Below are 17,940 nucleotides of genomic sequence, written 5' to 3' on the forward strand. Positions count from 1 at the left end.
CCCCTTTCCCAAAACTGTGGCCAAAACCCAAAACAAACAAAACCTCACCTTATCTCTCACAATTGCAATACCATCCAAATTCCATAGCATATATATTCAGAATTCAAAACTTTCAGATACTAGAAGTTTTTTGTTTTTTGTTTTGTTTTGTTTTGTTATTTTTTGGGCAAACAGATGAACAAATATATGAACTTGGGCAGATGTATATTTTAAGTTCTTATGTGTGCATGTACATGTGCCTGCTGCATGTTTTTGCATTGTGCATGTGTGTATGTTTGCCCATGGACGCCTGTGCTGGGAATCAAGCCTGGGTCCTCTTCAAGAGTAGCAAGTGCTGTTAGCACTGAGCCATCTCTCCAGCACCAAGTAGTCAGATACCTTAACTGTTTTCAGAAGAGAATTAAATACTACTAGTGGTGATAAATAGGCAACACAGAATGTCACCTGTGGGCTGTGACAAAACATTTAAAGCCGACAAAGGAAAACTGCACTGAGGCGAGACTACAACCCTTACTAAACAATAAATAGAAGTGCTCTGTGAGAGCATATGTTCTTCCTTCCTGGGATGGTCTAACCTCTAACTAGGTACTTACCTGGCAGTCTGCGTCAGAACACACACTGCCAACGGCAGACAACTCTGTTCCACTCCGGGACCCACAGAAGCGGCATGCTTCTGAGCTACTTGTGGCGGGTTTGCCTAGATACAAACAAAGACAGACCTCTCATGAAGACATGCTTTTTATATTGCAATATACGTATTTTGAAATAGCAAACTAGATTTCCTTCAGTTACTGAGGGCTTGTATGCTGCCCTAATTACTAAGGAAGTAATCACCTAAGGGGTTAGAAAATTAAAAATCTAAAACCAAATAAATTTGACTGATCTATAGCATCTTAGCAGAAGAAGCAGACTATATATCCAGTCAAGATAGTAGACTGAGCAAATCTGGCAAGCCCTTACTCAAAACGCAAAGGCCTAGGTAACTATTCTAATTAAAAATTAAGGTCTATAGAATAAAGGAAAACTGTTTTAGTATTTTCATATAACAAAATTATATGACAGTACAAAATCTGACTAGATTATAAACCCTGAAAAATAGAAAAATCTATCCAAGGAATTCTGCCTATTTCAAAAGGCATTTAAATATGCTAAAATACTGAAAGAAGGATCAGAATTCCTTAAAGCAAAGATTAAAGAGCTTGCTCATTTTCATGCACAGGCACATGAGTTCTAGCAAGAACCCCGGATTGCAGAAGTAGCTGCAGAACAAGGGTGACTCCGCATCACGTTTATTAATGGAGAGCACTGACAAATCAGTTTTGAGACAAGGCTTACGTTGTGGCGTAAAGCATGTCACCTTGAAATAGTTAATTTATTCAAATTTATGCTCAAGGCCAACAAGAAAAATTTGTGTCAGTGGGACGAATGGCAGACAGCAGCAATACTAAAAATCACAAAACTTCATGTTTTGTTGTAACATTAAGCTTCCAATATGTACGATTTTATTTTATTAAAAAAAGGAATTAAAACTGAGATTCAAATATACTAGACTATATATAATAAATCATCTTTACAGCAATGCCTAGTGATCTCTATTGATTCTTACAGTTAGTAAAGCACAACTATCCAGAAAGCCCTGAGAAGGACTAAATGTGTACGAGACACAGTGTCACAAGAGTCATGGGACCTGACAGCTCAGAGTGCAGGCAGGGCATCCACAGATGCACACTCACTTTTGTGTTCTCCGTTAATGTGGGAGGCTCACTTACAAAGATGTAAGTAGTGCAAGACAGTGACTTCTACAGAGGTCACTGGACTGCCCAGAGTCACTATGGTGGTTTACATATGAACGGCCTCCATAGGCTGATGCATTTCAGTGCTTGGTTACCAGGAAGCAGAACCATTTAAGGGGATTAGGAGTAGAGGTTGGGCTTGTTGGAGTAGGTGTGGCCTTGAAGGAAGAAGTGTGTCTTTAGGGGATGACTTCAAGGTTTCAAAAGCCCATGGCAGGCCCTGCCTATTTGCCTGCCTGCTTGAGAAAGCAGATGTAAAGTTCTTGGCTGCTTCTCCAGCTCCATTTGTGGCACCATGATGATACTGGACTAACATCTGAAAATATAAGCAAACCCAATTAAATGTCTTCTTTTATAAGAGTTGCTTTGGCCATGGTGTCTCTTCACGGCAGTAGAACAGAAGATAGTTACACAGTAGGATGGTGGCAAGTGGGGCGTCCTAACTTTTAGTCTGATGTTCTTTCTAGCATAGATGACTGGCTGTGTCTGTCAAGCATATGTGGTCAAATGCCATCATTAAGCAGGTGAATACTACTCAAAATTGTCCCCATTACATAAACTAGTATCTAGCTTATTATATATTGTAGACATGGTTTATCCTCCCCCTTTCAAGTTATGACTTAACCTTTAATTTACCTGTGTGTTCTCGGAATTCCACCATTGCTTTCATTGTTTTAGAATCAGCTAGTGCCATCAACCAAAACAGTTTTGTTCTACCACAGCCTTCATGAAGGTCAACCTTTATAGCTTCTTCTTCTTCTTTGAAGACCTGTTGTTCCATTATAGAAAAGGGATGTGTGATTATGTTTCTGGGTAGAAGCAAGAACGGATCCATTCATCAACAATGGCTTTCTATATAAAGCACTGTAAGACGTTCCAGACATGTCCAGTGCTCATTTTAGTCTTCACAACCACTCCACACTTCGAATTAAATCTTGGCAAATTTAGGCATGTGCTCAGTTTATAGTTATAAGCGGGACCACTGAGAGGTTAGGAAAAATCATACATTCCCCTAGTTCACTCCCACGTTATTTCAGAGTTCTCTCACCCCAGACACCGATCTGGGTATGAAGATAAATCCTACCTGTCTTTGGTGAGTTTTAGTTCGTCGATGCAGATGAAGGAATCTGTCACAGTCAGTACATAAATTCCCGCAGATGTTGCATAAGATGATAGCTGCAGTTTCACCATCGTCATGGTTATCACACATAGGCTGGAAAAGATTATTGTCACATGCTACGTTAGAGTCACAAGAAAGCCTCAGACAAATTGAACCTAAGTAATTGTATTTACGATACTGACAGATTTTATTCTAAAATCTGTAAGGCTTTTAGAATTTGAAATTTAAAAAGAACTACTGCAGGTATATACTAAGCTATCAAAATCTCAAAATTATTCAATAAGATTAATGTGCACACAGGTCAGTGGTTAAAGACTCATTTATTTTATGTGTATGAGTGCCCTATCTGTATGTGCACCTGCAGGCCAGAAGAGGTCATCAGATCACGTTATAGATGGTTGTGAGCCACCATGTGGTTGCTGAGAATTGAACTCAGGACTTCTGGAAGAGCGGCCAGTGCTCTTAATTGCTGAGTCATCTCTCCAGCCCCCAGGTCAGTGGTTAAAAGGAAGAAAATTTATACTTTATTTAATGACTTAATATTCTCCCTGTTATATATCCAAATTTCCTGAATGATAAATGAGGATGGGTTTATTTAAAAAAACATTTAAATAGTAATCAGAAAATGCTGAAGGCATGCATCATGTTCCCCTGAAATGACTGAAGTATCCCTGAGCCTTCTCTAACTCCACCTTGGAAGAGAGAATGTCACATTGTCTCTCTTACTGCCTTACTTCCTTTTGTCCTAAGACTAATCACATTTATAAATATATATATATATATATATATATATTCTGCACATTTTTATGATATAAGCATGATTCAGAGAAGGATAAAGATTTTAGATATTCAAATAAAACGCCCTAGATTTTCTAAAGCATGAAGTAGGTTTATGAGACAAATTAGGCAAACAGGACACAAGTTTCCACAAATTTCATCGGCTGCTTTTCCCACAAACTATGACTAACTATAAAGAACACAGAGTTAAAATGTCTTACGAAACAACCCTGACCTTACCATTTGCTTCTGCTGCCCGTCCTTTCCCATCCACCTCCCTGATGAGAGGCGATCCACATGGTCCTGATCGAGAACACACAGTGACGCCAGAGCAAGCCAGAGCTGTGGAGGAGAAAGGCTTATGCGCTACTGCATTATGTTGTGAACACATTTACAAAATACTCAAAATCTCACACAGACAACAGCCAAATAAATGCTGGCTCAGTTCACAAATACATCAATATTTGGTAGCACTTGCATTTTTCCTGATGGTGCAGAGGAGTGGAAGGTCACTACATATGTGCCACACACCTAGTGTGTACCTGGACAACTAACAGATGACCATATCTATGTGGGACCATTGCTTTCCTATCTGATGTGAAATTATCCTCTATCAATGATGTATAGTCAATTCATTTATATGAATAATATTTACTGTACATGTCTACTGTGTATTTTCCAAGCTGGTATATCGGTCCAAAGCTCTATACTCCTAATGAGATGATAAGTAGATAGTTCTGCAGTTTCATAAATGCTTGGGTAAATATTAGGTTATTCTACATAATAACAGTTTTTCAGAAGTCTCTGTTGTCTCAAAGAACTTTCTTTGTACACTTTGCCATGAGTAAACTTTAGAAAATCTGTGGAGATAGGATAGATGGTTTTGCATGAGTGAGAACCTGAGTTCAAGTTGCTAGAATTCATGTAACGCTGAGCACGTGAGAGTGCATGTCTGCAATCCCAGCGCGCCTGGGCAGGATGAGATGCAGAGCCTGGCGAGTCTCTGGAGGCTTGTCAGCCAGCTAGCCTGCTGTTGGCAGCAGGAAACTCTAAAGTGACTATCTCAACAAGATGGGAGACAAGGATCACCACTTGAGGCGGTCCTCTGACTTTTACATGCGTGCCAAAGGCACACGAGCACCTGTACACATACATACCATCACATACATATATACACATACAACAAACAGACACATGTATGAGAAAGACTGCAACATTTCTGAGGGATAAAAACAGTGGACTTCAGTTTTATACAGAATGATACATTCATTCACTACTGAAGCATTGAAAAAAGAGAAAAAGAAAATCTATACAAGTAAGGAAATGTAGAATGAAAGAATTCTTAAGTAGTAGTACAGTTAACTGTAAAAAATATTTGTTTTAAGTGTCACATTCATTAGAATGGTACCATAAACTGGATTTCTCTGCTCTAACAAAATATAACTTATTTCCTTTACAGACTTAGGAGAGTTAATCTAAATGATTTCCTTTAGAATGTAACATTCCTAATGATGTTACACCACTCTCTTCAGCAATAGCTTAAATCTCTTTTGGAATTATATTGCTCATAAAACCTGAGATATTAAAAATTAGATGTCTCATTTAAAGAATGCAATCATATTTCCTCAAAAGTTCAACCCGACATAAAACTAGCAGGCACTATTTTAAAACATGTTTAGACTTCTTTATTCTATTTTATGTGCTTGAGTACTTTGCCTGCACACACGCACACTGCCTGTGGAGGTCAGAAGTCGGCCTGAGAGCCCTGGAGCTGCAGTTGTCACAGTGGCTATGAGGCAGCATGTGAGCACTGGGAACTGAGCACGAGCCTCTGGGAGAGCAGCCAGTGCTCTTACCTGCAGAGCCAGGTCTCCAGGTAGAAGTACAGTTTTTAAAAACAAAGCATACAATCCTAGTAGTTGAACTAGGGTCTTTCATTTAAAAAGAACTGCGCAGGAGGGAGCCTTGTCTTTGAAAGACAGTCAGTCTGTCATACCATAATGCTCAATTTACTGAGGTAAGCTACAGCAAATAGGTCAGTAGAAAGATGATATATTTAGCCTAATTTAGACTTTTCTAAGCAGTGCATCTTCAGCTCCTTAAATAACTAAGAAGTTGATATTAAACACTCAACACTGAACAGTCATCACTAACACATTTAGTTCATTACATTTTTTGATGAATACCTGTTTAATTACAAATGTGGACTGTTGGCTTACTGAATAAACATAATGATGCAGACCAAATTTAAAACAAACAAAAAACTTACTCGAGTTGTTGCAATGCATCTCACTGGAGACCTAAATTCTTCCTCCATCTTGGTCAAGGCAATGATAGTTTCTGCAATAGCATTTTTTGTCACTCGTGACCAGGCTTCTGACAGGTGACCCTATTGAACAGGACAGAATAGCTTATCAAGTAACCAGAATTGTGTCATCATAGAAAACTCTTTTCTCTAAATAACAAATCTCAAAAGAGAATCTTTTCTTATAACAAGACCCTCTGCTTTTAGAGAGGAGCACAAACTTGAAACCCTTCACAATCTTATAAAAGAAGTCAGTTACTAATCTTTGTTTTGATGATTGTAAAGTAAATAAAAATTAAAGCCTCAATATGGCTTTTTTGTAGTGCTCAAGGATACTTTCTTTTATACTTGGATAAATAGAAAAAGCACAAATATGGTTTCTATGCTTGGGAAGTTTTGGCTATAAAAAGCTCGATATTTAACATGAAACATATATACCTAAATTACTAAGTTAATTGTTTTATGTCCTGTTTCTAGACTCTAAGGGCACATAGGTTCAATATACAAATGCTTTTATTTTCACTTTACTTCTTTCTTCTCAATGCTGGGGATCCAACCCAGGACCTTGAACATAGCTCTGCAGATTTTTTTGTTGCTGTTATTAATTTTGGGGTGCGGGTGCTGACAAGATGGCTTGATAATTATGAGCTGAGTAATGCTCTTCCAGAGGACCTGAGCTTGAATGTTAATACTCATGTCAGGCAGCTGATAGCTTATAACTCTACCTTCAGGAGATCCAACACTTTATTCTGGCCCTTCCAGGGCACTGCACTTCTGTGTACAGTCACCCTAACCTTTATAAACACATAGTAAAAAATCTTTAAAAATTTTTTATTTCTTTTTATTTTATATGTATGAATGTTTGCTAGAATGTATGTACATGACCTGTGTGTGCCTGGTGTTTTTGGAGGCCAGTAGGAATGTTGGATACCCTAGAGCTGGAATGACACAGTTGTGAGCCACGTGTGGGCACAAGAGCAGCTAGTGCTCTCAACTGCTGAGCCATCTTTCTAGCTCCAGCTATACAGATGCTTAATGAACACCAATACTTTATTACAGAATTCAGGTGTTCAAAACATTCTTCTTAGGCATTGGACTTCTAGAGAATGCCTACTTTCCATGAAGCCTAAGAAAATGTCCATAGTTAGGAAAAAATTAGGATTTCAACTTTCCCCCAGATCTCATTCTACATGAAATCTTTTAACGAGCAATTGGTGCATCCTCCTTAAAAGTGCCTACTGTCCCCTCCGCCTCCTCCTCAGGCTGTCTCCTAAGGACACAGTACAGTGTGAACAGAGTGACCTAATGGAGCCAGGCACTCAGGGGAGTGACTCCCTATCGTTCACACTCCAGACTCATCCAAGACCAAGACCTTAAGACAGTGGCCCAGGACATAAGTGAGGATTTAAAGGCTTAAAAACTCAGAACTGAAGATGGTGAAAAACTTCTACTTCTAGGAGTCTTTTCTTATTTTTATCTTTTAGATTTTCAACATAGGTTTTCTCTTAGTTAAGAAAGAATAGTTTTTGTTTTAAGGTCCTGGGAAATTCTCAGGTAAATAAACTGGGAGTTTGAAACGAACAAGTTGAATGACAAATTTATCATCCACTGACAAGACCAATGGTATAGTAGTGAGCATTTGAAAAGTAGTCTTCAAATAAAACTTGGAACACTAATATACTTTTATTAATTTAGCACAGTAAGCTGTTTTCCATGTCAACCGGATTCTTGCTTAGCTCATTGATGTTGTCGTCGAGATCAAGGGGACTTACTGCGGCCATATCCTTAATGAGCTTAATGATGATCTCTGAGATCTGGGTAGGAGTTGAGCCTTTCATCCACCAATGACTTTCACCTCGCCGGAGGTAACTACAAAGAAAACATTACTTCAGCACAGAACATTTTAATGGTTTAGTGGTCTGAGTCAATTCGGATGTTTACTACACTTTTATTAGTTTATTTTGTGTGTATATGTACCTGTGACAGAGAAGAACTTTCAGAGTTGGCTCTGTCCACCCGCTAAGTGGGCCAAGGGGATTGCAGCCAGGCTGTGAGGCTTTGCTGTAGGCTCTCTGGGCCACTGGGCCACCTCACTAGCCCAGGTTCTTGCTATGCAACCTAGGCTGGTCTTTAATTTACTAATCTCCTTCCTCATTTACATGAGTGCTGGAATTACATGCGTGCTATCGATTTAAGACATTTTACTATGTTATTTCACTTTTTAAAAATTTTTATGTGTATGTGTGTATGCTTGCCCGCATGTGTATGCACCCAGGTTTGCAGGAGCCCACAGAAGCCAGAAGAGGGTGAGCAATCCTTTGGAACTAGAATTATAACCACCATGTGTTCTGGGAAGAGAACCGTGACCCTCTGCAAAGGCAATAATAAACAAACCACAAAAGCAAACCACTATTAATCTCTAAGTCATCTTTCTATCCCACAACTGAAATATTTCAAAAAAGTTAAAAAAATTAGCATAGGTTTTCCAGTCTCAGAAGAACACTCACTCTTATTTATACTCGCTTTCCAATATTTCTGTTTGTACAATACTTCTAGATCACTACTACTCAATTCTCAGCCCATGGGACACAAATAGTTTCCAGTGAACATGGAGACGGGAAAGAAGACTTCTTTACAACAGTAAGCACACCATTGCTTAGCTGAGTTGACTTCTGTTTCTGTTAGCAATTCTATCTGCATGAAGGAGGTGACACTAATAACGTTCTGATTTTAGCTGCTTATTGTGATGGGTTGGCTATGTAATTTTCATTATTCCATCATCTCTCTAATTTTCTACTATTACATATAAGTACAGAATATCGTAGCACATATACCTTTGTGCACGTATATAAACCTTTAAGAAGGAGAATTGGTGGGACAAAGGATAAGCATATTTAAAATATAATGAGACATTAGTAACTGGCACCCAAAATTTCTATTAGGTGAAAATGTCTAGGGTTGAAGAGATGGGTAGATGGGTAAAAGCATCTGTTGCACTTGCAGAGGGTCCAGCTCGGGTTTTAGCATCAGCATGGTAGCACACAGAAGCTCCATGGCAGCCAGTGCTCTCTTCTGGCCCTCATGGGCACCGTATGGATGTGGTGCATGCAGATACGTGCAAGCAAAGCACCCGAACACATCAAAGATGCTAAATAAAATCCTTAAAAAAGAAAAATGTCTATTCCTTCATAATGTTCTTAAGCACCATACATATTTTGTTATTTAAAAAACTATTTATTTTTACACATGTATGTATGTACATGCACATGTTTGTTCTTAGGCGTGGATGCCTGTGTGTGTGTAGGTGTTTATGTAGGCCCAATATTTACACTGGGTGTCTTCCTTACTCAGTTCTCACCTGCTCACCAAGGCAGGGTCTTTTCCTGAACCTGGAGCTCATCAGTGCTAGTCAGTCTGGCTGGCCAGCTTGTTTAGGAAAGTGTCTGTCTCCTTCCCTTGGGATGACAGACAGGTCCACATCCACCTGGCCTTTGAAGGAAGCTCTGGTGGCTAAACTTTGGGAGTCTTACCCTTGTGCTGCAAGAACTTTGCTGTAATTGTTTCAGCTACATTTCTCTGGGGTCTTTTCCTTTGTACTTTGAAATTTCTAACTTTTTCTATAAAGTGGTACTGGCATTTATTGGTTCTACATCCTTTTATAAACATTATTTTAATAGTTTATTATGTAACTTTAGATATTTTCCAAGTAGGTCTTTCAATTTAAAAACATTTTAGTAGCATATATGCCAACTACAGTCACTGTGATGCGTCAAATCTATATATAGCTAGCTTTTGGTACTCAGGTTTTGTAAGTTTAAGATTACAAAAACATTCTTCTATAAATTGTCTTAAGAGTTTTAAAAGAATTATAAAGTATTAAGCAATATGAAGTTTATCTCCTCTTCATTATTATTTATTTAATTTTCTTGTGGAAAATATTAACATAGAGCTGAAATTTATGTTTCTATCCAATAAGGGAATGATACTGAATCTTTTTCAACACAGATACACAAACACCGAATGTTATATACAAAGCTTACTTTCTATATTCTATATTCCTTTTAAAAAATTTAGTAATATTATTTCTTTGTTTGTTTGCTTGTTTGTTTTTTGAGACAGGGTTTCTCTGTGTAGTCTTGGCTATCATAGAACTCATTCTGTAGACCAGACTGGCTATGAACTCAGAGATCTGCCTGCCCCTGCCTCCTGAGTGCCAGGGTATGTGCCATCACTGCCCAACTGGTTTAGTAATTTCAAAGAATTAAAAGATATATTATTGGTGTGTGAGTGTGCACATGCACTCAATAAACATGTGGACATGCACACCACAATGTGTGTACGAGGGCATCGTCGCTGAATCTGCTCTTTCCTTCCACCTATATGGGGATCACACTAAGGTTAGCAGCCTTGTACAGGAGGCATCCTCACCTGCTCAGCTACCTTGCTGGCTGGCATTCCTTTTATACATACAGCCAACTGCTCATAGATGGTATTTGGTGAGTGAGCCAACAGGTAAAGTTTGTGATGTTTTAAGTTTTTCATACTAAAATAGACAGGATGACAAACCTGGAGTTGAAGATCATGGGCAGGGTGACAGTGGTGACCCCTTTGCCCACAGTGGTGCCAGCTGTCCCCGTGATGGTGGTCCCTTTGGCTTTGAGCTGGACAGTAAGAGCCTTAGCAATGCATCCCAGAAACATGTCCAAGATACCCAGCTTATTCCAGTCTCCCTTCTCCGTCGAGTGAATGATGTCACTGATGTCGGCGGGGGGCAGAGACTTTACTCCTATGATACTGGCCAGACGATTGGGGGTCACTTCCGGCAACACTCGTCTTAGTAAGGAGGTCACCTGATAAGGAGATTGAAAAGGTACATGTAAGCACTGTTGCTTTACAGCTAGTGTTAAAGTGTGGTTAGCTCTCATTCAGTAGCTTTAAAACCCATGGGAAGAACAGAAATATAACTTAATATTTTTTAATAATTTATGCTTGTAACTTTGAGAAAGAAAGAATATGATTTAAGCTTTTTTGGAGAGGTAGTCACCACTTAAGAAAGCATGAAAAGCCAAGTCTTTTGCCTTTGTCCGGATTAAACGGGACAACACATCTCTAGGTAAGAAGTCACTCAACACTCAGGCTACTATTTGTCACACTGCACTAGTAAACAGGAACAGAATCTTTAGCAATAAAAACATGGACTTAAAATTTTGATCCCAAATAAAACAAAGTAATAAATAAAAGTTCTTATCTAGTCTAAGGTCTTCTGACTTTTAAGTTTTCAAACGACAGGGAAGAAACAGAAGTGCATGATGGGCCACCTGTCTCTGGACCCTTGGAGAAGCTGTGTGGAGCAGGGAAAAAAGGTCTTGAAGTAGAGTCAGCTGCTGAGCCAGGTACTGCCTGCCAACATTGGAGCCACTCAGCGCTAAGACCATGGAGAGCAGCTCGAAGCAGTAAGCATCCGAGGAGGCGTCCTCATCATTGGGCTGAGAGTTGGCATTTTCTTTGCTGGATATGGCATGTTCCCACTCCTCACGAACTCTTGTGGCTTCCATGCGAATAGCTTGGACGATGTGAGCACATACCTACGTGAAGGAAACATAGAAAATAAGAAGTTGTATTCATAGGTCTTTTTTTCTTATTACTATTACTAGAATAACCAAGAAATGCAAAGAATGCAGGTTAATGCCTGACTTAATGCCTTTTTGCCAGTACATTCTCCACTGTATTATTTTCTTAATTCATCTTAAAAACAATCAATGGAACGAACTAGGGAAAACTATGACACAAATCTCAATAATTAAATCACTTGATATAAGTAGCCAAATTAATGAAATAAATAAATACAAATACAGTCATGTTCTTTTTTTCTTTAAAAAAATTAATGTTATTAACAAGATAAGAAAAAGAACCCAGCACATTCATCTTCCCATGCTAACTAGGCAAGCACTGAACTCAAGCCCTCCTCCTGCTGTCATCCAGGGAGCTGAGAGCACGGATACAGGCCTTTGTGCCTGGTTTCCATCTGTCTTCTGAAGTTCAATTTTATTTTACCTAGCACTCCTGTATACAAAAGATCTATACTTACTCCACTACCTACGTTATGTTTAAAAGTATTAATATTGGTATAGTTGGCATTATTAACTGCTTAGCATTCTCCTTCCTTATCAAAAAAAAAATGAGAGGAAAAAGAAATATAATAAAATGAAAATATCATGTTTGTTACAGCTGGAACCCTGCAGGCAGCCTGACAGACAAAGGCCACTGGACAGCTGCTGACTAACCTGCTTTTGTAAATTAGTCAGCTTACTCCTGCTGAATATGATCCCGACCATATGTTCTTTAAGGTCAGCATCGGATGTTGCCTGTACATGGGAAAGTAAAAATAAAGGAGCACATTCTTTAGAGAAAATTTGCATATTTAACATTGCAGAGTGCCTTGAGAAATAAGCAGGTACACTGAGGTGCATTTATTTTATATTGAGGCTTTTAAAACTAAGACAAAGGATAATGTTTGAGGAGAGCATTTTAATAAAGTGATTATAAAATAAATACAATGGGGGGAAAAGGTTTCAACTCTGTCCCTTTATAAATCAAAAAGTGGAGAAAAATCAAAATCAAAGAAAATATATGGAAAGAAATGATAAAGGAGAAGCATTCTATAACTTAAAAGGAGGTACACTAAGACTAAAAGCTGTTTCCTCAAGGCCCGGAAGTCTATCTGCACAAGAAGACAGTAAAGACACAAATAGCTACCATAAGGAATAAGAGGTTTCACAATAGACTTTAGAGATATTCAAGATAATAATACTATTATAAGCAATTTATGCCAATAAATTTAGTAACCAAAACAGGCTAATTAACAGAACTATCCAGGCTATTCAAGAAAAAGAACTGGGTAGCTAAGACAGCGCTGTACATTGCTAGGAGGTAGCCTTTTGCCATCTATGAGCCAGATCATGCACAGCTCTGCTCCAGACAGTTATTTTCAACTTAGCTGTGTTTATATCTTTCCTCATTTTTTTTTTAAACACACTATGTTGACATATATGCTATTTATCATTGAACTGAAGTTTTAATTATTTGTTGTATATTAACAGATATGTGCCCCTATTTCCTGAGTTTATTGAGTTATTTTCATCACCTCCAAAAATATAGGTGCCATGTATCTATTACCTTGTATTAATAATAATAATAATAATAATAATAATAATAATAATAATAATAATAATAAATGAACTGCCTTTATACCAAAACACATTGATTAAAGTTCATAGCATTGATTATTCTACCTAATGACAGTTAAGGAAACAACAGAAGGGAATCTATAAGAATATCCATTATGATGAAAGCCTCAGCAGACCAGGGAGAGAAGAAAACACCCTCAGTTTGATTACTGACATCTGCAAAACAACCATCCAACAACATCCCTCTTCCTTTCGGGACCCAGGCAGGCTGCCTGCTCTGCAGCTCTGCTCCACGCGGTACCGCAGTGCTTCCCCAGCAGCAGAACCAGAGTCCATCTCTGCTCTTAGCTGCAATGTTTTTACTCAGAAAAACAAACACACACAGTAACTCTTTTAGACAAAAGTCATAAAGCACTAAAGGGTAGTTATTTGGTAAAAAATATACTGCACACATATGTAACAATACTATGGTGGATTCAAGTACAAATTAGACATGCACGTGCTCTCTGAGAAGCTATGATCCAGTGGAAGAGATGAGATATGTGTAGATAAACGTAAGATAAAAGAAATCAATAGGCAAAGGCACAGATAAATTATTATGAACTTTAGCAGAGCAAAAACTGTTTTCTATTTGGGGAAGTTGTAAGGAAGTTCTCTATTTTTGAGCTAGATCATGGCAGGAAAATGCAATGGAGGAGGCAGAAGGTAAGCCATGGGCAGAGTTTAGTGACCCTAAAAGATGCCAACAGCAACCAGCAAGTCCCTCACAGAGCAACTTCTATAGATGAAAAATTCCATCTAGCTTACATATGCAAATTAAAAAAAATATATAAACTACTGCCACATACCAGCTAAGCTGTAAAGGAACCCAAGAGTTAGTTGTCTTAGCAAAAGTAAGAAAATGAAAATGAGAAATAAATGTTTAGGCTACAAATAAATACATTGTATACTTTTTCCTCTCCTTCAGGTGATGACAACAGTGCTTTCTCCTCTTGCTCTGGTGTAGGTTCAGCATCTCCAGAGATGAGCTTTCCAAACACCTGACAAAGAAAGTGGGCAGTGAGACAGAGCTAATGATAGCCATTGCCCCAGGAAAGCCAGAAGACTATCTAATTCTGGAGGGCTTTAACTCATTACTTATTTCGAGTCAGGGTCTAAGTCAATGGCCAGGCTGTCCTTCAGTTTGTGGCAATCCTTTGATCTTGGCCTGTGGAGGGCCAGGCCAAGAGGTGTCAGCCTCCGCACTGAGCTGGATTCTGAAGAGCTCCTTCTAAAAAGGAACGCTTTATATCACACTATTACTACTTTTCTGAAACTATAAATTCAACACTGGATATTGGCAATGGCCTAATAAAAGTAAAATGGTCTATATTTGAAACTAGAAGCCTCGAGTAAAGCATTTGTCACACTCTGAAGACACATGTCAGTTTCCCCTGCAAGGACACTCACTTGAGACGTGATGAGTCTGAACACCCGGAGGGTCTCCGCCTCACAGTTCCTCTGCTGAGCCACACTGGCTGAGATCTGGCCAGCTATTTTTGTGCTTTCGCCATCTTTCCAACCCAGGACTTTTACTTGTCTAACTCTTAATGTATTTTCTGGGCCCTTTAATTCAATTTTGATGATGTGATTGTCTCCTCCTGGGAGTTCACTTGTTACCCAGCCAATATGCCTGGAATCCAAATCGACCTGGTTGAGCAGAAAAAGGAGAGGAATCGGACACAGCAAAAGTACTTCACCCCTGCCCTGGCCTAGCATCAGCAACAGCAGCACAGAAACAAACAGCCGCACAGGCAGGGAAGACTACCAGGCTATTCCCATCTTCTCAGTTACGTTTTGTGAGGACAAACGAAAGTGAGGGTAAGTCAGGTTGAGAGTCTCAGGAGGTGATGGTACTGAGAATTAGTGCAGGCTAGACTACCATATGGTTTTCCTGTCTCAAGTGTGTGAGCACAACTATTACAAAGTGTTTACATGACTCAGCAGACACAACAGAAGCAGCGAGGCTCTGCTTTATGCACTCTTACATGAAACAGCACAAACAATTGGTATTTTCATTGTGCTGGTATTTCAGATATGTGTGTACCTTTTATCAAGGACTGAAGGTCAATACACAATGAAATGGGTTTTGACACTACTCCCTTGATGAAGTTAAAATTCCTCTCATTGTATTTGATAAGGAAGAAGGGTCTTGGAGACTTGTACATGATTCGTTTAGACATTTGTTATTTGAACCGACAATGCCAATACTTCCAAAATGAGAAATTAAGAGTGAAAAACAAAACAAAACAAACAAATAAACAAAAAGCCAAAGAACAAAACCCAAAAAAAACCCCTCCTTTTGGATAATTTTTAAAGACTTTTTACAATTTAAATATCTTTCATCTTACATCTCAATATGATTTGATAAAAGAAAAAAAGTCAAAGAAACTTATTAGCTTTTGCGTTACAAAGTAAGTCTAGAAGAAAAGCTCCAGCAAGGTTTGAGTTATGTAGGTTCCCAAGTGTGTGATGCATAACCGCAGACCTGTGCCCAGATACGCTTCACTTGTTTCTAGGATTGTTTCGTAAACTGACTTTCAACACAGATATCACCACTAAGTTATAAGCCATAGTTTTATTTTATTCAGTTTTGTTTAGGCTAACAACCAATTTTTTACTGGTAAATGAAGTTTCTGACAGTGGGTGAATCAGATCTGTGACGAACTTAAAGGCGCTCAAGTGTTCACAGAATAATGAGAGGCTGCAGACTATAAACTCATGACTGAGGACGTTTAAAGAAATAACCGTGAGACAGCTAGCATCGGGGCGGTAGTTCTTCTTCATCTAGAGACTAGTTGTCAATTTACTGTTTTGTGAACACATGATTGCTTATGTTATCTTGGTAGTATGGCAAAACCAAAACTCAACAGTGAAAGCTGAGGAGAAAAAAAAAAAATGGTATTTCAATTACCTGCTTTATTCTGCACAAATCTTCTACTGCCTTGCCAGTTAAGAAGGTCATTGAGGTAACTTTATTCTATAATAGAAATTCAGAATAGTTACACTGTTTCTTCTCAGGACATTTACAATAATGTCTCAACCTTCAAATGCCACATTATTGCGTCTACTTGTGTTATCAGTCCTAGGAGACCCCATAACGTGTCCAACTAACAATGCCTACACTCCTGTTATCTTGTTCTGGAGTCTTAGGATCATGGGAACACACTTAAAGGAAATTCCAGGCCAAGAGAATTGCTTAAACAGGGGCACAGAGTAGAGAATACCAGTGTAGATTTTAACCTTGTTCGGTTGTAGCCATATTTGTGATCAATCCTCTTTTTAGAGTCCACAGTGTTTCTAGTCATATAAATCTGTTCTGAGGTAATTTGAGGATTATAAAAATGTTTGATTAGAAAACTTCCAAAAGATAAGCCTATTTTATAAACTCAGAAATGAGGCTGTGAACATAGTTTAAAAGAACCAATGAGCTAGAAATTGAGCTCCTTTTCTTACCCCAAGATCCCGGGAATTGTCCACATGAACAGATACATAACGGGCATTAATTCCTTTTACACAGTTGATAGTGATGTTTTTAGTTTTGTTTTTATCTTCATCTCCTGATTCCCAAAAGGTTTCTGTGGAGCCATCTGTCAAACTGCCAATCATGGCAGGCCGGCTTGATGTTTTTATATCAACGATGCTGGTCAAGTCCTTCAAGCACACAACTATGCATAACTCCTAACAGAAAGAATATAAATGTTCACAGTATTAAAAACAAAACCTCTTATGATGAAAAGACAAGCATTCATAGTAAACAGTGTAGTCAAACTGGTTACGAATTCAAGGTCCTGTTTTACTCCCTTTTCCACTGTTAAGTTCTACAACAGACACAGAAGTCAGTGACTAACCTGGCTCATGGCTTCAAAGCCCGACTGTATACTGATACTAAAGCTCTCCTCACTGTCTCCGTCATCCGACTTTGACAAAATATTGTTAATGTGATGGAAGACATTGCTCTGATGGAGAAACTGGTGGTCAGACTGCTTGAACTTGAGGCTCCAGCATCTAAAAGTATAAACAGTAAACAAAGGAGTAATTTTCTGGGACTATCTAAGAATCCTCAGAGAAGCTACTCCACTTTGCAGTAAATATATCAGTAGAAATGTTAATACTTCTGTAAAAAAAAGATAAACACTGAAAAATTTCAGAGAACAAGATCATGGATACACCTTTTTGATGTTTTTGAGAAATAAAGGAAATTTAAGAAGGAAAGTTATAAAGAAAATCTACCTATTTTAAGTATAGGGGAAAAGAGGAGCTATGGAGGTCAAGGCCACAAAAGCAAAATCGAACCTGTTGTAAAGATAAGCATTACACCAACTGTAACAGGTTGGCAAATTTATTTGGGTGATAACTGTGTCATGAATTATTGGGATATCACATTTCTTGCACTTCAAAATCTTATGAGGACAAAACAGTATCTGTTTTCTACTGGCCTTGTCATTAGGGAACTAGGAAAGCCAATCTTTCCATCAGCTTGTAATATAAGTCACAAAGGTTTTATTTATGTCTATAGCCGACTGAGTCAAACTAAAACTGCAGTTCGTAATGTAACACAGTGCCAAATTCTCAGCACATTCCAAATTAGGATCATGTGGTATTACTTAAGGAACCTTTAAAGTTGGATCCATATAACTAGAATCCAGACTCTGCTTTCAGGTTCCCCTCCCAACTTTGTTTAGTTTCTGAGATTTCATTTTCTTTACCACAGTCACA

At 38.5% G+C, this 17,940-nt stretch overlaps 1 protein-coding gene across 1 annotated transcript in view; it reads right to left on the minus strand.

The window, feature by feature from the left end:
- Mycbp2 (MYC binding protein 2) overlaps positions 1-17,940 on the minus strand; it is a 218,461-nt gene that overhangs the window by 12,074 nt on the left and 188,447 nt on the right. The window contains 14 exon segments of the mRNA XM_051161021.1: positions 594-697; positions 2,430-2,562; positions 2,878-3,006; positions 3,931-4,032; positions 5,960-6,079; positions 7,768-7,864; positions 10,562-10,845; positions 11,314-11,580; positions 12,280-12,360; positions 14,133-14,222; positions 14,632-14,871; positions 16,136-16,201; positions 16,678-16,902; positions 17,073-17,229. Coding sequence (XP_051016978.1) covers positions 594-697; positions 2,430-2,562; positions 2,878-3,006; positions 3,931-4,032; positions 5,960-6,079; positions 7,768-7,864; positions 10,562-10,845; positions 11,314-11,580; positions 12,280-12,360; positions 14,133-14,222; positions 14,632-14,871; positions 16,136-16,201; positions 16,678-16,902; positions 17,073-17,229 — 2,095 coding nt within the window.

This window comes from Acomys russatus, chromosome 18, assembly GCF_903995435.1.
Source record: "Acomys russatus chromosome 18, mAcoRus1.1, whole genome shotgun sequence".
In the NCBI taxonomy this organism is placed as follows: Eukaryota; Metazoa; Chordata; class Mammalia; order Rodentia; family Muridae; genus Acomys; species Acomys russatus.